The sequence below is a fragment of the Oncorhynchus mykiss genome, chromosome 9 (genome assembly GCF_013265735.2).
Source record: "Oncorhynchus mykiss isolate Arlee chromosome 9, USDA_OmykA_1.1, whole genome shotgun sequence".
In the NCBI taxonomy this organism is placed as follows: Eukaryota; Metazoa; Chordata; class Actinopteri; order Salmoniformes; family Salmonidae; genus Oncorhynchus; species Oncorhynchus mykiss.
In genome coordinates, this window is record NC_048573.1 from 45959042 (window position 1) to 45982028 (window position 22987).

The window sequence follows — 22987 nt, forward strand, 5'->3', positions numbered from 1 at the left end:
AGGTTCAAGCATGGTTACATTTAATTTTGATTTTGGAAGTGTTCTAGGACTGGTTTGACATTGGGAATGTTCTCAAATACACTGAACAAAAATATAAACACAACAGGCAAAAATGTCAAAGATTTTACTGAGTTAAAGTTCATGTGTATGGAAATCAGTCAATTTAAATAAATGAATTAGGTCCTAATCTATGGATTTCCCCAGACTAGGAATACAGATATGCATCTGTTGGTCACAGATACCTTTAAAAAGAAGTTAGGGGCGTGGATCAGAAAACTAGAAAACCAGTCAGTATCTGGTGTGACCACTATTTGTTCTCATGCAGCACAACACATCTCGTTCGCATAGATTTGATAAGGCTGTTGAATTTGACCTTTGGAATGTTGTCCCACTCCTCTTCAATGGCTGTGCGAAGTTGCTGGATATTGGCGGGAACTGGAAGACGCTGCCGTACACTTCAATCCAGAGCATCCAAAACATGCTCAATGGGTGACATGTCTGGTGAGTATGAAGGACATGGAAGAACTGGGACATTTTTCAGCTTCCAGGAATTGTGTACAGATCCTTGCGACATGGGGTCATTGCATTGTCATGCTAAAAACATGTGAAGGCGGAGGATGAATGGCACGACAATGGGCCTCAGGATCTTGTCATGGTATCTCTTTGCATTCAAATTGCCATCGATAAAATGCAATTGTGTTCGTTGTCAGTAGTTTATGCCTGCCCATACCATAACCCCATCACCACCATGGAACACTCTGTTCCCAATGTTGACATCAGCAAACCGCAAACCATCTGCCATCTGCCCGGTACAGTTGAAACTGGGATTCATCCGTGAAAACCACACTTGTCCAGTGTGCCAGTGGCCATCAAAGGTGAGCATTTGCCGACTGAAGTCGTTTACTACGCCAAACTGCAGTCAGGTCAAGACCCTGGTGAGGACGTTGATCAAGCAGATGAGCTTCCCTGAGAGGAGTTTCTGACAGTTTGTGTAGAAATTCTTCAGTTGTTCAAACTCACAGTTTCATCAGCTTTCCAGCTGGTCTCAGACGATCCTAAAAGTGAAGAAGCCGATGTGGAGGTCCTAGGCTGGCGTGGTTACATGTGGTCTGCGGTCAAATTTTCAAGCATGGTGGTGGCTGCATCATGTTATGGGTATGCTTATCATCGGCAAGGACTAGGGATTTTTTTAGGATAAAAATAAGCGGAATAGAGCTTTAGCGCAGGCAAAATCCTAGAGGAAAACCTGGTTCAGTATGCTTTCCAACAGACACTGTGTTGTGTCTTTGGCATCATTAAATTGAAGACTGTTTATTTTATAAAATCAATTCTCTAATCATGTAAATGTAATTAACTAGGAAGTCGGGGCACCAAGGAAAATCTTCAGATTACAAAGTTATAATTTTCCTAATATAACTTTTCAGATATTTTAATATCTGACCAATTAGTCTTCTAATTAATGAATCATTCTTTACCTCACGTTAATCTCATTCCAAACATCGAAAGTTGTTGGTTATCTGCACGAACCCAGTCTTTGCTATGAATCATCCATACATCAATGGTCTTTTAATCATTTATTTATTAACTAACTAAATAATCACAGAAATGCATAAACAAACAACAATATATATGGTTACAAGCAAATGATAGGGGATGTGGGTGTGGACTGAGAAGGCCGGGAAAGAGAAGAGACACTACATTGAAATGCTAATTCTTTGCACATGAACGCTCACTCATTCGGGAATAATTGCAATCAATATATATATTCACACTCAGTGTGTCGTCATGATCTCTATTGGAATCACACGTCTTTCTGTTGGAAAGTTTATCTTAACTTCTCTTTGCGCCCCTGGAGTCTTTCGTGGTTGGAATGGATACTTCAGAGTCCCATTCAGAAATGTTCTTATAGAATAGATGTTTCGGCGGTTGTCGGTCTTCGCATAGAAGATTTGTTCTTATTCTGTCAGTATCGATAGTCTCAGAGTTTAACCATTTCCACCAGTGTAGCCAATGCTTCACGTGGTTTGGTTAGGAAATGAACAATCGTTACAACCTTAGCTCCCTTAGATGACCGAGGAATGCATGGTCTCTACTCAAACCTTAGACATCTCGGTAATCGAGGTACGCATGGTCTCAAGTGGGCTTCTCCAGGTGGGGTTTATAGTTCTCTCTCTATACTGCATAAGGGAGAGAGTCTCCTGCAGGAATTTACGACCTGAGATAACAGAACCTGGGTGTAAGAGGGAGAGAGGGGGAAGGCACTCGCTATACCCAAAGAGGGCCACGTCATGACAACTGGCAGACAAATTGACCTTTCAGGAGGACAATAACCCAAAACACAAGGCCAAATATACACTGGAGTTGTTTACAATGAAGACATTGAATGTTCATTAGTGGCCTAGTTACAGTTTGGATTTAAATTGGATTGAAAATCTATGGCAAGACTTGAAAATGTTTGTCCAGCAATGATCAACAACCAACTTGACAGAGCTTACATTTTTTTACTAATAATGTGCAAATATTGTACAATCCAAGTGTGGAAAGCTCTCAGATACTTACCCAGAAAGACTCACAGCTGTAATCGCTGCCAAAGATTATTCTAACCTGTATTGGCTCAGGGGTGTTAATACCTAAAATTTCTAAAAACATATTTTCACCTTGTCAATATGGGGTATTGTGTGTAGATGTGTGAGAGAAAAAAACATCCACTTAATCCATTTGGAATTCAGTCTGTAACACAACAAAATGTTGAATAAGTCAAGCATCAAAATGTTGAATAAGTCAAGCATAAATTGTCAGCGTCAACAAAACTCTCTCTACCCACTAGCTTTTTGAGTGTGTTCAGGTGTGCTGGCCACACCCACTAATTGGCCACACCTGATCTTAATGTGTGCTTGTTTCATTTGAAATGAGGTCTGTTTGAATAGAGAACAGGATCGGTGTCCCTTCCACGGGACGGTTGAGCTAATGTTGGCTAATAAGATTTGCAAGTAACAAGAACATTTCCCAGGACATAGACATATCTGATATTGGCAGAAAGCTTAGATTCTTGTTAATCTAACTGCACTGTCCAATTTACAGTAGCTATTACAGTGACAGAATACCATACTATTGTTTGAGGAGAGTGCACAATTTTGAACATTAAAAGTAATTAATAAACAAATTAGGCACATTTGTGCAGTCTTGATACAACATTTTGAACAGAAATGCAATTGTTCCTTGGATCAGTCTAAAACGTTGCGCATGTACTGCTGCCATCTAGTGAACAAAATCTAAATTGCACCTGGGCTGGAATAATACATTATGGTCTTTCTATTGCATTTCAAAGATGATGGTACAAAAAAAAAAATACAAAAGAACGGTTGGTTTTGTCTTTGTATTATCTTTAACCAGATCTATTGTGTTATATTCTCCCACACCCCTCTCACATTTCCACAAACTGCAAAGTGTTTCCTTTCAAATGGACCAAGAATATGCATATCCTTGCTTCAGGGCCTGAGCTACAGGCAGTTAGATTTGGGTAGGTCATTTTTGGCGAAACTTTTAAAAAAAGGGGCGGATCCTTCAGAGGATTTATAAGTTAAAAAAATATGGCATGCTAGCTCTATCCTTGTACACAGTGGACTAATTTCATGGATAGAGAACAAGGTTTGCATGATTAATGCCTAAGAAATTACCGGTCAGGAAACTCATGGCTTCATTCCCAGAACCAATGAGAAACCAAGAATTTACGTTCCCACAACTTCAAAGGAACCAAATATGCTAGCTGGGATTCTTCTTGCTCTAACATTTGGTAAATACCACAATACATGACACAGACTTTCAATTTTTTTGTCGACATGAGTAAGAGGGCAGATAAAAGTGAGGAAGAGAGAGAGAGAGAGAGAGAGAGGGAGTAAATGTGTGTGAGGGAGAGAGGTAGGTAAATTAGGCTTTATCACCCCAGGAGGTTGGTGGTACTTTAATTGGGGAGGAAGGGCTTGTGGTAATGGCTGGAATTAGTAGAATGGTATCAAATAGATGGTTTCCATGTGTTTGATGCCATTCCATTTGCTCCGTTCCAGCAATTATTATGAGACGTCCTCCCTCTGCAGCCTCAACTGTATATCACATACAACACATTGTGAGTATCCAAGAGAATATTTCCTATTGAGATGCACAACTTTCCCCCTGTGCTCCTTCCAGCTGTTCGTATGAACAGTCATTTATTTTAATAAAGCGAGTGTGATCTCCTGTGGGGAGAGAGATAATGTGGACAGGCAAGGCACATCTGCAGTCTAAATAAGAATCCTTGATATTTAACTAGACTCCAGAGGGGACAGCGTAAAGGCCCAGGACTAAGCTGGCCTCAATAACCAGAACATTAATAATCATTCAAATGAGATCCAAAAATGTCCAGGCTCCTTTGGTCATTAGGGTACCCTCCTGATTATTTGTGACCTCTGACCTCACTGATAAAACTCCTGGTTCGTGTTCATTTGGCACCAAACAAAACAGGTAGTGACTTGTGAAGTTGCCTTTCGAACGGTTATTTTCGTTGCCTTTTGCAAATCATGCTGCAAAATGTTTTATTCATTGCATATCCTAATGAATCCAACCTGCTGGCTAACTAACAAGATAACTAGCCTAATATTAACCACATTTCAAGTCCAATACAAGTCCAATAGTAATTAGTTCCCAGAAGGAAAATCACTTATCTTGTCTGCGACCAGCAAGAAACATGGTCTATCTTTCGAAAAAGCACAGTCAGATGAGAGCATGATCTAAGATAATTATATTTAATAACAGAGTCTACTGACCGTGCGTCAATCTAAGTAACATAATAAAAAAATCACTATATTAATCTGTCAGTTTAAACTAGAGATATCCTTTTTTTGCATGAGCTGCATCTCAATCCATTGCATCCGCCTATGTCTGCCTTTTCGCATCTGCGGTGGAAGGTGGCCGAGCTACAGCGCCGTTTGTCAGACCATGAGACAACCCGAAAAATGAAAGTGTCTGTACTGTTTAGCAAACCATGGAAAGAGGAGACTCTCACGAACACGATGGTGTTCTCTGTTTTGCTCTACGACCCCCACAAGCCCCACAGGGCTCGTCTGAAGTCGGTAACGTGTCCGAACCGTTTGGGCTACACACTAATATGACCCCACTGTGGAAAGGGGAGACTCTGACGAACACGATTATCCATTTTGCTCTATGACCCCCACATGGGACTTGTCTGAAGGTAATCCATACAAATTAATGGAAGCATGGAGGTAGTTTTGTGCCAACAAAAATAAGTGTCAAATACATTATTATTTCCTGAAGTTTCTTACATCTCCAAGATATAGGACAGACGGTTCAAAAACATATTCCTTATGATTATTTTTTTACATTTATGAATGGGCTATAACTGTGATACCTAAAGGGGCCTTAAAATCCAAAGTCCATGGTATGCATGGTATCTTTAAACAATTGATTTATTAAATATAATTATCTTAGATTAAACATTTTACTGTCTTTTTTGCCATTTATGAACGTGTTATTCAATGTGTTTCTGTAATATATAGTAGTAAAGGCCAAATAAAATATTTTATTAAATCATTTTGATACCTAAAGGGGTCCTAATTTAAAATCTAATATTGATTAAATTGGGATTTTTGACAACAAGTTACCATTTTACATTGAATACATAATATTTGCACTCAAGAAGACACTCGAATTGAAGTCAAAAACCATTTTCCAACTGAAACGTTGGATGATTCTGTGTGGGAGGAGATCAAAAATGTGCTAGCATCTGCTTGACGTTCGCCAAGCAGATCTGTCTGGCATTTCAAAAGATGTTCTATGGGAGCGTATCAGTGCTGTTGACATCTTTGCGTCATCAGTGATGATGTTAATCACAGACAGAGAAAGCGAGAGAGACAGACAGACAGACAGACAGACAGGCAGGGTTGTCACATACAGGGAGGACTGAGGATGAGCGTGCTTATAATGCAGTTTGTTCTCAGTGCTTTATCAGTCAATCTCTGTTATCTTGTATTGGACAGGCAGTGGGGGTAAGAGGATCTGATAGACCTGTCTGTTTTCAAACTGATTATCAGACAATCTGTTTCCTGACTAGTTATCAGACTTTTTGACTGATAGCCAATCAACAACACTAAATGTGTTATCAGGAGATTTTGCGTGTACAGCTAATACTGCTGGTGATACATTTTGTTATGTTATTGTCAGGGCATTTGAAATTGTGTTTCACCACTTTTGTGTGCATTATTCTTGCTGACTCCTTACCAGGTCTCCATCACAAAAGAGGTTTCAACTCAAGCGATCTACCTATTTAAATGAAGGTTAAATAATAAATATGATTGACAATGAGGTAACATTTTTCATTCTTTTTCTATTGCTGTGGGTTAGATAGGGTAAAGACAAACAGAAATAGTGGGCTGTTGCCAGAGTAACAGAGAGTGCTCTCGCTGGAAGACAAAAATATCTGAAGCCAAATCAGTATGCTGATCACAGCAGCCACACGGTCACCTGATCTGAAAGAAAAATAGAGTTGACTGTCTGTAGCTGTGTAATGTTTCTCGTTGAAAATACAGAGGTCTTATTTTTGACCAAATCACATAATGTGTCATGTTTAACACTGGAAGCTAAAACTGAGGTTGATATATATGACAAGGTACAATAAACCACTCTTTGTCAACTTCTCAGAAGCAACAAAAACATAAAAACTGGTTGTGTATACCCACATAGCCATTTTGTAACAAAGGTAATTGGAAGGCAGTAACAACAGACAAAACAAGATCACACTGGATAAATAGGCTTTGCTTTAATCCAGGTTTGCAATTGTCTCACTATCTCATACACCTGGAGACAATGACTTTTAGGAAAACAATTCCCTTGCATATATACACTGAGTGTACAAAACATTAGTGTACCAGTGTAACCAGGTGAATCCAGGTCAAATATATGATCCCTTATTCATGTCACTTGTTAAATCCTCTTCAATCAGTGTAGATGAAAGGGAGGAGACAGGTTAAAGAAGGATTTTTAAGCATTGAGACCATTGAGACATGGATTGTGTATGTGTGCCATTCAGAGGGTGAATGGGCAAGACGTACTCTCTTTGAACAGAGTATGGTAGTACTGTAGGTGCCAGGCCCACCGGTTTGAGTGTCAAGAACTTCAGCGATGGTGTGTTTTTCACGTTCAACAGTTTCCAGTGTGTATCAAAAATGGTCCACAACCCTAAAGGACATCCAGCCAACTTGACACAACTGTGGGAAGCATTGAAGTCAACATGGGCCAGCATTCCTGTGTAACGTTTTCGACACCTTGCAGAGTCCATGTCCCGACAAACTGAGGCTGTCCTGAGGTCAAAAGGGGGTGCAACTCAATATTAGGAAGGTGCTCCTCATGTTTTGCACTCTCATTGCACATGCCAGACCGAAGACGCTTTTTTATCCAAAGTCGAAATGTTCACATTAGTGGTCCAAACTGGTATCGAAACCTACGACCCTGCCGTTGTTAGCACCATGCTATTCCCAATGGAGCCACACAGGGCCACCTTGGGTTTATGCTTTACAACAGCTTATGATAATGTCTGCATTACATCTGCAACCATGCTTATGGAAGTGTTTGAAAGTGCAACTTCAATTTGCTTCTGTACCCATGCTTGGTGGTACCGGTACAGCAGTCAGAGAAAGATTAGCCCTGATGTCCATCGCTAATTATTTAATTAATGCCTGGCTGGCTAGCATGGTTGGAAGCTGGGTATTGATGTCCCTCTAATGTACACTGGTGTGGTGAGGGGGTGCCAGGCTAATGGGATCCCAACATTGGATTTGATAGGAGGGGGAGCTTGAACCTGTGCCAGAGGAAGCGAGCGCTACACAAACAAAAGGGCTAACAAATGACCGGCTCATTAGTGAGGCCCCCAGAGTGGGACACACGCGCGCGCGCACACACACACACACACACACACACACACACACACACACACACACACACACACACACACACACACACACACACACACACACACACACACACACACACAGGCTTTGTACACAGAAAAAGGGGAGCACACAGAGGAGCCCCTGGCAAATCACAAGCTCTGTTCAATTGGCTACTTAACACATCCAGAGTAGACTAGGGAGCTAGCCTAGCACTGTGCTATGCCTTGGATAATACCACTCTGTAGAACATAAGAGAGCCTTTGCAAACAACACTTGCAAGCTGGTTCATCTGAACTTAAACAAGGCCAACGATGGCGGTTAGACACAAAGTCGAGGCTCAGCTGGAGCATTAGCAATGATTTCTTTGAATCTGGCTGTGAAAGACCTAGCTAGCCCCCAGGTGGTTTACACCATGCCCAATCTCTGTTCACTACCCCAGAACTGACCAAGGGGAGTTGGGACGAGTCGATGAACAATCTTTACCAGCATTTTACCGGCTGACGCCCTCCCATTATCTCAATAATGCATGGAGTTTGCGTGGACTGTCTGTCACTCAGGCCCTGCAGTCATTACTGGCAAATAACATGCTGACTACACTGTTGATTTTTTCCATCCACACAAGATGCGATCAGGACACGCAGGTTGAAATATCAAAACGAACTCTGAACTTGGGGACATTCATGGAAATGTTGATAGCTAGTTTGCTGTTGCTAGTTAATTTGTCCTAGGATATCCATATTAGGTTGTTATTTTACCTGAAATGCAAAATATCCTTGTCCTTTCAAGGATCTTTGTAGAATTTGGACCAATTTTGAGTCACACAAAATCTTGTGTTACTCTATGTAACCCTCTCACCACAGGCTCAGATAAATCAATACACTAAGTATAGTGAAAAGGACACTCTCAGTATATGTTAAACCTGGTGTGACTTAACTTGCTTTGGAAAAACCAGAGAACCCAGAGTTCTTACCTACAGAATGTTTATATAGAAAATAATAAATAATGAATGATGAATGATACACTTGCATACAATCTGCAATACACATGACACAATACAATTTTAAGACAGCCTAAACCTGAACCTAAACCCGGGTGCTAAACTACAAATGTTTGTTGGCGCTGTTGGAGCGCCAAAAAAACATTAGGCTAACACACGGTTTCTTAGAAACCCCTTGAAACCAACAGTTCCAAGGCCGTTGCCTATTTGGAATCCAATTAGCAGAAAGTGCCCTGTATGCATCCGAAAACTGTCCCGACATATTTAAAGTAACAGTGCAGAAAAACAAATCTGTTATCTGCATTAGATGGTGTAAAGTTCACAGGACTTTCTCTCTAAAACCCTAATTGGAATCACGTGTGATCGTGTGTCTGTCATGCTGGGACGCAAGAGCGGAGTAGCAACAAGGCTCCAGGCCCTCTTCCTTAATATAACTGTTTGGCACTGCTCGGCACACAGGCTTGAGCTCACAGTAGGAGATGTGGTAAAAAAGATGGGAGCTATTAATCATTTTAAAATAATTATGGACAAGCTATATGCGCTTTATAGAGTATCCAACAAAAATTAAGCTGAGGAAGTGCACAGAAAGTTTAGACAATCAGATGTTGGACACTAGATGGGTGGCATCCAGTTTTAGAACTGTAGAGTTGGGGGGAAAAATTACCCGGCTCTTCACAAGCATTTCATCACAGCAGCTGAGGAAGCCTCCCACGACGGTGTATCCCTTGCCATGTGCATATCCTCGCATAAGGATGGTTAACAATCTAGGCCTTCTGTGTGACAGATGTTGTTCTTTGTCAGCTCGGGGATTTGAACTTGCAACCTTTCAGTTACTAATCCAATGCTCTAACCACTAGGCTACCCTGCCGCCCCAACCACTAGGCTACCCTGCCGCCCCAATTGCAGAGCAGTAACTCAGCCAGAGAGGGGTTCAGGAGAACTCTTTGCAAGGAGTCTGAATGGTGGAAGACCCAGTGACAGTCCTTAATCAGAGTGAGTTTTTCAAGAGTTTGGCGAGGAACATGGAGGCTGGCTGCTGACGGGCTGGTCCTGGGGCTGGCTGAGGGTCAATCTCATCCTCTTCTTCCAACTCACTGTCAGACTCCGAGTTGACAGAGACATGATCCTCATATTCTGAAAATTAGCTTCTCTCTCTGCAAAAAGTATTTCTAAGGCCCACTGTGCAGAGATTATTTTTGCCATACTGATTGATTGTAGTAAGGAGCCACACATGCAAAGCTATGTATTTGTTGTGTCCCTCCCCCAATTTGCACCTGGCTGGGTGTGGGAAAATACTGATAAAAAAAAAAAAAAATGTATCGAAATAATGTAATGTACTGTAACATTGTGCAGGTTGGCGCAAGACATGGTGTAGTTTCACACACTACAAAGGGTAAAGAGTGCGATAAAAGCAGGAGACAGGCAGACAGGCAGGGAGACAGATGTTGGTGCTATGTTGGTGCTATGTTGAAACAGCAGGCCCAGGGAGGAGGATGACAGAGTGAAGGCACACAGCAAACATTTTTGTTTAATTTTTTCACCTACACACACACTTTTATTACCCTTGGGTCCAGTGGACCCGGACACCACAAACTGCATGTAATATAAATGTGTAGGAGGGTGCACAGTGTGCAATCAATGAAAATGTGTTATTTTACATGTTCTTCACAGAAAATGAGCCCATGTGTGCAACTTCGGTTTGTGCCTCTACTCTACTGCTCTATGCCACTATGGAAATGTGATTATATGAATGCAATGGTTTATTATAAAGGAGTTTTTAAAATCTTTACTCATTCCAGTAACTCAGAACTCCCCAGGTCACCCCCTCTCATGCTCACTGTTTGTTCCGACACCTCCCAATTTACAAATTAAGCACTGGGTACCGGTTATCCCGAGTTGAACTCAGAGTTGACCAAAGTTACCTTGGTAACTCCTCAAACCTGATTCGTAGTATAGGGCTCTGGACATGTAGTCTGTTGATGATTGGTTCAGGGCCAACATCAGATTGGCATGACATCTTTAGGAGGAAGAAATCAGTGGACCAAATTATAGTTGGCATAGGGGCACTTTCACACACAGACACTGGCACTGACTATCTATATACAAATATTCACTGTGTGAATGTACACACACAAAACACACACATTTTAAATACTTAAATCCACCAATAAAAATAACATTAAAAAAGGATCCAAACATTTCAAAGGTCCCTGTATGCATGGACACTCAAGGATACAGAAAACGTATCCTTCTCCAAACAGCTAGGCTGCCAACGACAGCTGAAACAGAGCAGTACCTAGCCAACTGCTTTGTCCTAGTCTTTCTCAGGCCCGCAATCTGGAGAGGCCACACACTTCAAGCCTGCGTACGTGGCCGAGACTGCCAAATATCAGCGCCATCAGCTTGCACCTACACGCGAGGCTGTCCAAGCGTGCCACAAGGGGCTTGTATTTGAAAAAACTTGTCTGCAAAGGCCTGCTCCACGTAGCCGTCAAATGAGCAGCCCACTTCCACAATGAGCACCTACCACTGGCCTCCCCCCACAACGTTTGGCACACAGGAAAACACATAATCAACATCAAACCAGCTTCATCTTACACAAGAATGTTTATGGATGTGTGCTGTTGGTGAGACTGCCTGTCTCACCTTACTGACTATCAGGTCATTAAGGCAGTCATGTCAAGCAATTAACAAATCATTGTATGAACAGCAACCATTCACAACATCGGCAACAGACTCCATTACATTTGACTCATGTAGAAAACAAAATGGATCATGGTTTGCAGGGTACCAGAGTGCAAGGTATCATGTTGTTGGTAGAACTTTCAGCCTCTCAAATATTTTCTTGCCTAAGATCATTATTTGGAAACGGTATATTGATGATATGTTTGTTCTATGCAGGGGTGATGCAAAACAGCTCCAGGCATTCCATGCTTTTCTTAACTCCTGTTCTGAGCATCTGAGATTTACTATGCAATCTGATACACGTCAAATCAGTTTTCTTGATCTTCTGATCTTGTGTGAAGATAATGTTCTATACACTGATCTTTACAGGAAACCGACTGATAGTAACAGTTTGTTGAGGGGCTGATAGTTGTCAACCACTTCCCTTGAAAAACTGTTTGCCCTACAGCCAATTCTGACTAATCAAAATCATTTGTAAAAAACAATCAGATTTCGACAGAAATATGGCTAAGACGCAAAGAAAATTCAAGGAGAGGGGGTACAAAAATAGTCAGATTAATACTGCCATTGAGAAAATTCAAAAACAAAACGAGACATGACCTTTTTCGAGGTCACTCTCACAGAAATAAGCACTCTTGCGTTCTAACTACCCGCTATTCAAAGTGCTCTGAACAAATTAAGGAAATCGTTCACAAACATTGGCACATTCTAAGATCCGATGATAGTATCGGTAATGTGTTTTCGGACCTTCCCTTGGCCGTATTCTCGCGGGGCAGAAACCTCAGAGATGAATTGGTAAACTCGGATTTACCACCCAAGATATCCCTGCACAACGTCTATTCGCGCCCCTACTGGATGGAAACTACAAGTGTAACGGCTGTGCTCAATGCAATGGCACTTATATATGTAGATCATTCAAACACCCACAAACAGGGAAACAGATCCAAATCAAAGGTGTTATTACGTGTTCCACTAAGGCAGTTATTTATCTTATAACTTGTCCTTGTGGTAAAAATGATGTGGGTAAAACAAAGCACAAATTAATAGTACGTATTTCGGAGCACCATTAGGTGCAAAAACTCGACTTACCCAGTTGCGGCCCACTTTTTGGAAAAAAAACATTCGATTTCGTTTCTATGTTATATTGACATCGAACATGTCACCCTCCCTAGGAGAGGGGGTGACTTTGACTATTTATTGTTAAAACGAGAGGCTGCCTGGATCTTTAATTTAAAGACCCTTGCTCCCTTCGGTCTCAACGTAGACTTTGATCTGAAGCCATTCTTGTGATTCTTGTGATTTTTGATATTGTAAATGTTTGTAGGCCTATGTATCCAAAATGTATCTATGATCGTACGCTATCCATTTATGTTTTTTGTATGCTATTTTAATATGAGAATTAACCAGTGATATCAGGCCACACCTGGCCATGATTACAGACACCTGTGTGTGTCTTTTGACACTATATAAATGAGTCATCTCGCAGTGTTTGTCATTATATCCTGATGAAGACAGATTGTCTGTTGAAACGTTGGACATAAATATTTTTGCATCTGAGCTCCTAGAGTGTGCGGCTCTCCTTTATCTTTTAAGTGTTCTACTCCGCTAGCCAGCACCTCGCCTAAATAGGTGTGAGTTTCTTTTCGCTTCTAGAACTTTCAGCCTCGCCTTAAACAGTAAAGGTGAGTATGTCCTTGCCAATGGCAGCATTCTGGAACATGGAATGGGAGAGTGGTCATCACAGTCCAGAGCAGCGAATTTCCCCTGAAGCCTCAGGCCAGTCCAGTGCTGCAGTAGCTGCATCTGTCTGATACCGAGGAGTGTTGTCCTGGATGTAGGATGAGATGTTCCATCATGGGTGACAGAAGCCTCCACAACAACACAGGGGTCTGCCACAATTGCATCAGAGGCAGTCACTGGCTCGGTTTGTGTTAATCTGAGCTGCATTCCAGTCTACTTGCACAGGTTCTTGAGATCCGGCCAGTCTGACCAGACTCCAAAGCCCACAGCACGAGTGTCCTGTTTTCCATTGGCCCTCCTCCGGAAGCCCAGGAAGTTGTCCTCAGTGGCATTCTTCCTCCTTAATATTTCAGGAGGGGAGCACCGAAGGGTCTCCCGTCCCGATTTTTGCATAAAAGATGCCGTTCTTGTAGAAAGCTCCATTCAGAATAACCGCCAATCTATTCAATTTCCCTGGATCCCCAGAGAAGATAATGTTTGTTTTCTCCTGGAGCAGTTTAGTGTTCAGGCTTTTTCTGAAGGCTCTTTCTTGAGTCTGGAATTGTCTCCATTCATGTTGCGACAGCTGATATTCATACTCTGAGAAATCTGGCCTGCTATCTCCACCCGCCAGGTGAAGTGGGGACGGGTCATGAATATTCCATTGCTGCTGGTAGACTTTGCCAGTGAATAGGGCTTGTTTGAATGCCGATTTTAGCTTTGCGACAAGCCACATCTGTACCGAAAGTGTCCAAAACATCATCGGACATTTCCTGCATTAACGGTGGCAGTTACACCGGGTGTGCTTAAGTTATATTGGTAAATAACCATGTTTTGGCACTGAGCTGGGAAAGGAAAACCTAGTCAGTTGCACAACAGAATGCATTCAACCGAAATGTGTCTTCTGCATTCATCCCAACCATCTCTTCCATTCCAGCCATTACAATGAGCCTGTCCTATAGCTCCTCCCACCAGCCTCCACTGATATCTAAGCATACCTCTTGAGCTGTCTGTATCCTCTTGACTGGTGGTTCTAAATATGCTTCTCTGCATCTCTGCTAAAATCTGGGTAAACGATTGAAAGGAATGTAAGTCTTATTCAGTACATTTAGTAATTGCTTGCTTTTCTAAAGTCGAGCAACCTTGCCAGCAGGCGTGCCGACTAAGACAAGCTACTCTAACTTGATTGATGTGTGTAGTATTACAGAGAAACAACAAAACATGTTTGTTTAATTCATCAAGAAGGAATCAAAAGACTACATAGCTTGATCAAATTAATTTACAAAAATCCCTCCTGTGTGTCCTGCCCATTCCCAGCAGTTAAAATGAAATGAAACGCTGTGTGTGTCACTCAACACGCCCTCTACTCAATGTCTAGCATCTTGCCTAGCATATCTTTGCTCCATGTAGGAACCACTTACTAGAGAAAATATGAGGACTCTTTGCCTGGTCCGGTCAGTGTGCCCCCTCAACAGTGGCAATAGGGAGTGATGTGTAAGGAACTGGTATAGATCTGGTACAGACAATTATGAATTCAGTTTAGTAATTAGTTAAGACTTAAGTTAGTAATTCATTTAATACACTCACACACATGCCTGTGTGCTTACAGGATCTTTCATCATAGTGTGTTTTGATTGAGCTCTGTCACTCTTTAATGAACAGGTATTGTATCAGGAAAGATACCGGATGCTATTCATACATATATCCAAGAATGCCTGAGTGAAAAGATTGTGATCCAATGCAATAACAATATAACTTTTTAATGACAAACAAACCATTGTTTGGCAATGAAAATTCCCAGCTAAACTGGAAGGGGTCTCTATGGATGTAAAAAAAAAACTCTACCCCCATATTTACACAGGCAATCAGTAGACATATTTTGTCTGACCCAAGAGTCTAAGAGCATCTGATTATACAGCATAAACTTGAAAACTAACTTCAGAGCATCTATTTGATGTGGAAGAAGGTGAGGTCCAAGGTGCAGCGTGGTACGTGTTCATACTTTTATTAATGGAACTGAACACTGATTAACAAAACAAAGAGAACAACCGAAACAGTTCTGTCTGGTGCCGACACAAAAACAGAAAGCAACTATCCACAAAACCCATGTGGGCAAGAGCTACCTAAGTATGGTTCTCAATCAGAGACAACGATAGACAGCTGTCACTGATTGAGAACAATATCCGGCCAAAAACAAAGAAATAGAAAAACATAGAAAAAGGAACATAGAATGCCCACCCTAGTCACACCCTGGCCCAACCAAAATAGAGAGTAAAAGCCTCTTTGGCAAGGGTGTGACAGTACCCTCCCCCCCAAAGGCGCGGACTCAGGCCGCAAAAACCTGACTCTAAAGGGAAGGGTCCGGGCGGGCCTTCTTTACGACGGAGGCTCCGGTACCGATTGCCGAACGGTAGCAGGGAGAACAGCCTATGGCTGGGGTGGGTGATGTCTTTGGCAATTTTTAAGCCCTTCCTCTGACACCGCCAGGAATGTGTTGGACCATCCGCACCACCCTCTGTAGCGTTTTGAGGTCGAGGGCGGTGCAGTTGCTGTCACGTATGCTCTCTCCGGCGCTCCAGGTCGCCATGCTCCCACACCTCAGACAGATCCACAGGTTCCCGCACCTTAGGTGACCGATCTTGGTCTGCGTCCTGCAGCTGGAGCCGCGCGTCCGGGAGGGGGTACTGTCACGTGTGCTCCCTCTCCGGCCTCTAGATCACCAGGCTGCTCGTTATGGCGCAGATCTGTCACCATCGTTACGCATAATGACGCTCCTCTGTCATCCATCACCTCCTTGATTACCTGCCCTATATATGCCACTCCATTTGGTTCATTTGCCAGTCGTCAGTATTTCTGTTTCCTTTTTACTGTCTGTGAGTTGTTCGTGTTTCTTGTTTTGTTCAATTTCTTTTATTTATTAAATTATTCACTCCCTGAACTTGCTTCCCGACTCCCAGCGCACGTTACAGTTGCCATACCAAGCAGTAATGCAGCCAGTCAAGATGCTCTCATTGGTGCAGCTGTAGAACCTTTTTAAAATCTGAGGGCAATGCCAAATCTGTTCAGCCTCTTGAGGGGGAAAGAGGCGCTGTCATGCCATTTTCATGACTCTGTGTGTATGTGTGGACCATGTCCTTAGGGATGTGGACACCAAGGAACTTGAAGCTCTCGACCCACTCCACCACAGCCCCGTTGATGTAGATGGGGCATTCTCGCCTGCCTGTTTCTTGTAGTCCACAATCAGCTCCTTGGTCTTAATGACATTGAGAGAGAAGCTGTTGTCCTGGCACCACACTGCCAGGTCTCTGACCTCCTCCCTGTAGACTGTCTCATCATAGTCGGTGATCAGGGGCCCCTGGGTTGAGGATGCTCTGATGAAGACATAACTGCTGAAACGTGCTAGCAAGTTCCGGCCACAAATAAAAAGGGGAAAAGAGGTGAAGTCTTTTTGGAGTGTCATCATTTCCCAATGTTCTTGGATTTGCGATTTCATTTGAACCCCGTGTTGAGGGTCAGCGTGGCAGTGTTGTTGCCTACCCTCAGCAACTGGGGACGGCTTGTCAGGAAGTTCAGGATCCAGTTGCAGAGGAAGGTGTTCAGTCCCAGGATCCTGAGCTTGGTGTTGAGTTTGGAGGGTACTATGGTGTTGAATGCTGAGCTGTAGTCAATCAACAGCATTCTCTCATAGGTATTTTTCTTGGCCAGGTGGTAGAGAGCAGTGGGAAGTGCAATTAAGATTGCGTTATCTGTGGATCTGCGAATTGGAGTGGGTCCAGGGTGTCTGGGATGATGGTGTTGATACGTGATATGACCAGCCTTTCAAAGCAGTTCATGATTACAGATGTGAGTGCTATGGGACGATAATAATTTTGGCAGGTTACCTTGGAGTTCTTGGGAACAGGGACAATTTGGTGGTCATTTTGAAACAGGTTGGGATTACAGACTTGGACTAGGAGAGTGACATGAAGTGACACCGATGAGACCCGAACATGTTTCCACTACCTTCAGAGCAGAAAACAGTATATACTGTTCTACCCGCCCAGTCACAGTCCAGTACCTTAATGTTGTCCACTAAAAGCCTGTCTTTAGCAGCAGAAAACATACACATTAGGCAAAAAGTACCATTCCAACTACAAGGACTGTTTTTGATGTCAACAAAGTCCAGATACTCACTGACTGGAAGGCGGTAGATAGGGGAAAGCTTTTAGGTGTATATTTGAAGTAAAAACTACCGCTGTAAACATGACGGCTCTTCGAAGTGCTTGTTGATATTCCTCTGGCCAACTTTTAACAGAGCCGTGTTCCACAACAACATTTCTAGCCCAGAAATGTCAACCTGACAAAATGAGACAGGAGGCTTGTGAAAATGTTTACGGTTGATCGTTCAAGAATCTTGCACAACACTCAAAAGATTTAAATGAAACAGCAAATTAGCATACTGAGTGTTCAAAACAGAGCCTTAAGCCAAAATCCCACAGACAATAAAACTAAAGTGGATTTAAAATTCTATAATTCAACAAACAGCACAAACCTAAACTGTTACAAGCATCGCTGCTAAATTCGACATCAACTTTTTTTTCAGAGAGAGAGAAAAAAAGTACAAAATATAAATAAATCATAAAAAATGTGGCTTCAAGCAAGCACTGCCACAACAACCATTCAGATAACACATTCCCAACAATAATGACCTCTTCTGTCTGTTCATAACTGACTGTATCAAGATTAGACTTTCTGTCCTCAAATGTATCATATCGTAATACCTCTGGACAGCATTACAACATGTGACGCGCTCTAATTTGCTTCAGGATCTACACATCTGTTCCTATCTACTGTACTGTACTGTACACTTTCATGACAACATACAAATGCTCTAAAAATGTTTTTGGAACACTATTTCAACAAGAAATAGTGACTGCACAAGATTGTTGTTCTATTAAAGAAACTTTAATAGAACACTATTCCTACATACAGGACGACACAAGACAATTAAGCAATAAGGCACGGGGGGGTGTGGTATATGGCCAATATACCACGGCTAAGGGCTGTTCCTATGCACGACGCATCGCGGAGTGCCTGGACACAGCCCTTAGCCGTGGTATATTGGTCTTATACCACAAACCCCGAGGTGCCTTATTGCTATTATAAACTGGTTACCAAAGTAATTGAGCAGTAAAAATAAATGTTTTGTCATACCCGTGTGGTATATGCTCGGAAATACCAAGGCCGTCAGCCAATCAGACAGCATTCAGGGCTCGCACCACCCAGTGTATAATTAGCGATTAACCACACTTGATGTCTGAGATAAAATTAACAGTAGGTAATCCAAACCACTCTCCCAGAACATGAATGGGAAACTGTTGGCTATTGGCTACATTATAGTTTGTTAACCGTTACCTCCATGTGTCCCTGCTGCTCCGAGCTCCGGTGTGATACATATCCAAAGTGGCAACCGATCACCGGCACTGTGCCGGGACGAGATCTCCATCCTTCTTTTTTTCTTCCTCTCTCTGTCCCTCTCTCCTCTACTCTCTCCCTCCTGCGGATGTTGTTTGCTCAGCTGTTCCCCTCTCTGACCGCATTTATCCCGGGCGAGTTGTGCAGCTTAACACTGTTAATCTGTGTGTGTGTGTCTGTGTGTGTGCATCCTCAGCATCCTCTACTCTGAATGGCCCCCCACTATGCTTCTGTTCCTTTACCAGAAACACTCTGATCGGTGCAGCTCACTCACGCACACACACAAACACAAACACACACACACACACACACACACACACACACACACACACACACACACAAACACTATGAGGTTAGAGTCAGGCATGTCGAAGACACAGTGAGTGTCAGTAACCCTGATTGAAGGTTCATATAACTCTTATGTAGGTGTCATTACAGTCAAATGAACACTCATAGGAACAATGTAAAACTGTGAGTAGACATACTGCATAACCTCACCAGAGAGCAACCAGCAGGGCTCCAATAATAAAGCAGTAACTGAAGGTGGGGGGTCATTTGGGGATGGGGGAAGTTAGGGAAGCACCAGGAGGTGGAGGAGGGACCCTCACCTCCATTTTCCATTGGGCTGGCAGCTGGTTTATTGTGGTGGTAGTCCCAGGGGAGTGGGGAGGAAACCTCCCTCTAGTCCCATCCATCAGGTCAAACAGGGGTCACTCAGGGCCAAGGTCTCTAATGCAGATAACTCACTAGGCCTAGCTACAAAATGGATTTGTGACCTGCCGGGTATCACATGGACATCCACAGACAATTTATCTACCTATCGATATGAGAACAGAGCAAATGAAGCACAGGCAAACAGCGAAAGTCCAAATCAAATTATCCCACCGGAGCACTCCCACCAGCTACCAGCCCCGGAGCCAATCCCCAAGGCAGGGTCAATGAGCTCCAGGTCCAGCACTACCATCCCCTAGACACCCAACAAAGTGAAACAAATGACTCACCTCACCCCCTTTAAAGAAAACACTTTGAAGGCAGTACTAACATTTATACCACGGAGGGAAGAAAATGGACGGCAGGTATCTTTGAGCCAAAGTGTTAGGTTTGTTTTTCTTGGCGGTGAATGTTTTAGAGTTATCCATCATGGCTGCCAATGAGAGGTATGATAGGACAGGCTCTCCTGCCGATTCCTTGCTTGGGAGGCGGTGGAGGGTGGTGTGTGTGTGTGTGTGTGTCTCTGGCCCACAAGGTAGTGTAGAGCAAAATTCTGTATTACTAGGAAACAGCCTTACAGGCTCACTTGAACGTTGGATCGATTTGCTCCAAGGATAAAAATTCAGAAGATCAGAAGCTCAAGCTAGCCAAAGACTGCTGAAACTAACTAAATAAGCCAAACTGTGTACTTCATGACCTGTGAGAAGAGTCTAGGTAACTGGAGAACTGTGTGCATTTGTATTTTTGTTTGGTGTACAACTCCTTGAAATGTACATCCCAACCACTTGGCCAATCAGAACAGGTTTTAACCTGATAATTAAAAAGTTCAGCGAGTCAGCCAGGTTAGTGGTGTGACAAGAATTTAACACTCAACCTTTTCTGGAAGACCACCACTGCCTTAAATGATGACGTATTACGATGCACTGGTCTCTCCCCACTTTTAATTGAGACTGATAGAGGGAATAGTATTACCCTCTGTTCACCAAGTTAACTTTCCGCATTAGGAGTTGAAGGAGTTTCCGGGAGATTCTATCAGCGTGGCAATTAGGATTAAAGAAAATGCTTTCAAAAGAGTAACACTCTCGGAAGCCGTAGAAAGAAGGGAAATGTCAGTCAATCAAGCGTGTTTTTGATGTTTTGCGCATGTTACCAATCTAAATGTCCACTGAAAAAATACACTCCTGCATGAATACATGAACAAACACATACACATTTTCAGAGTCATGTCAAGCATTGTGAGAAAATATTGACAAATCAAACTCTTGACTTATTCCCCATTTTGTTGTGTTACAGTCTGAATTCAAAATTGATTACATACAGTTGAAGTCGGAAGTTTACATACACTTAGGTTGGAGTCATTAAAACTAGTTTTTCAACCACTCCACAAATTTCTTGTTAACAAACTATAGTTTTGGCAAGTCGGTTAGGACATACAGTATACTTTGTGTATGACACAAGTAATTGTTTACTGACAGATTATTCCACTTATAATTCACTGTATCACAACTCCAGTGGGTCAGAAGTTTACATACACTAAGTTGACTGTGTCATTAAACCGCTTGGAAAATTCCAGAAAAATGTCATGGCTTTAGAAGCTTCTGATAGGCTAATTGACATCATTTCAGTCAATTGGAGGTGTACCTGTGGATGTATTTCAAGGCCTACCTTCGAACTCAGTGCCTCTTTGCTTGACATCATGGGAAAATCTAAATAAATCAGCCAAGACCTCAGAAAACAAATTGGAGGCCTCCGCAAGTCTGGTTCATCTTTGGGAGCAATTTCCAATCGCCTGAAGGTACCACGTTCATCTGTACAAACAATAGTACGCAAGTATTAACACCATGGGACCACGCAGCCGTCATACCGCTCAGGAAGGAGACGCGTTCTGTCTCCTAGAGATGAACTTACTTTGGTGCGAAAAGTGCAAATCAATCCCAGAACAACAGCAAAGGACCTTGTGATGATGCTGGAGGAAACAGATACAAAATTATCTATATCCACAGTAAAACGAGTCCCATATCGACATAACCCGAAAGGCCGCTCAGCAAGGAAGAAGCCACTGCTCCAAAACCACCATAAAAAAAGCCAGACTATGGTTTATAACTGCACATGGGGACAAAGATCGTATTTGGAGAAATGTCCTCTGGTCTGATGAAACAAAAATAGAACTGTTTGGCCATAATGACCATCATTATGTTTGGAGGCTTGCAAGCCGAAGAACACCATCCCAACTGTGAAGCATGTGGGTGGCAGCATCATGTTGTGGGGGTGCTTTGCTGCAGGAGGGACTGGGGAATTTCATAAAATAGATGGCATCATGACACAGGACAAGTATGTGAATATATTGAAGCAACATCTCAAGACATCAGTCAGGAAGTTAAAGCGTGGTCGCAAATGAGTCTTCCAAACGGAAAATGACCCCAAGCATACTTCCAAAATTGTGGCAAAATGGCTTATGGACAACAAAGTCAAGGTATTGGAGTGGCCATCACAAAGCCCTGACCTCCATCCTATAGAAAATGTTTGGGCAGAACTGAAAAAGCGTGTGCAATCAAGGAGGCCTACAAAGCTGACTCAGTTACACCAGCTCTGTCAGGAGGAATGGGTGAAAATTCACCCAAGTTATTGTGGAAAGCTTGTGGAAGGCTACCCGAAACGTTTGACCCAAGTTAAACAATTTAAAGGCAATGCTGCCAAATACTAATTGCGTGTATGTAAACTTCTGACCCACTGGGAATGTGATGAAAGAAATACAAGCTGAAATAAATAATTATCTCTACTATTGTCTCTATTACTAGTACTATAAAGTGATGATCCTAACTGACCTAAGACAGGGACAGGAATTGTGAAAAACTGAGTTTAAATGTATTTGGCTAAGGTGTATGTAAACTTCCGACTTCAACTGTTGATGTTTTTGTCACCCCCCCATCTACAATACTCCATAATGACAAAGATAAAATTTGTTTTAGGAATTTTTTGAAAATGTATTGAATATGAAATACAGAAATATCTAATTTGCACAGGTATTCACACCCTTGAGTCAATACTTTGTAGAAGCACCTGTGGCAGTTATTACAACTGTGAGTCCTTCTGGGTAAGTCTCTAAGAGCTTGGATTGTGCAACATTTGCCAATTTTTTTCTAAATTCTTCAAGCTCTGTCAAATTGGTTGTTGATCATTGCTAGACAACCCTATTTGGTTCTTGCCATAGATTTTCAAGTAAATTTAAGTCAAGAATGTAACTCGGCCACTCAGGAACATTCACAAACATTCACTGTCTTCTTGGTAAGAAACTCCAGTGTAGATTTGGCCTTGTGTTTAGGTTATTGTCCTGCTGAAAGGTGAATTAACCTCCCAGTGTCTGGTGGAAAGCAGACTGAACCATTTTTTCCTCTATGACTTTGCCTATGTTTAGCTCCTTTTCATTTTTTATCATGAAAAACTCCCCAGTCCTTAATGATTACAAGCGTACCCATAACATGAT

At 42.4% G+C, this 22987-nt stretch overlaps 1 protein-coding gene across 4 annotated transcripts in view; it reads right to left on the reverse strand.

Annotated features, from left to right (window-relative positions):
* LOC110532208 (kazrin) overlaps nucleotides 1–22987 on the reverse strand; it is a 224992-nt gene that overhangs the window by 142768 nt on the left and 59237 nt on the right. The window contains exon 1 of one of the 4 annotated variants that reach the window (XM_021615904.2): nucleotides 18733–18913. The exons of the other annotated variants lie outside the window; for them this stretch is intronic. Coding sequence (XP_021471579.2) covers nucleotides 18733–18823 — 91 coding nt within the window. The 5' untranslated portion in view covers nucleotides 18824–18913. Of the gene's footprint in view, nucleotides 1–18732; nucleotides 18914–22987 lie in introns of those variants that run through there. 4 annotated transcript variants of the gene reach the window in all.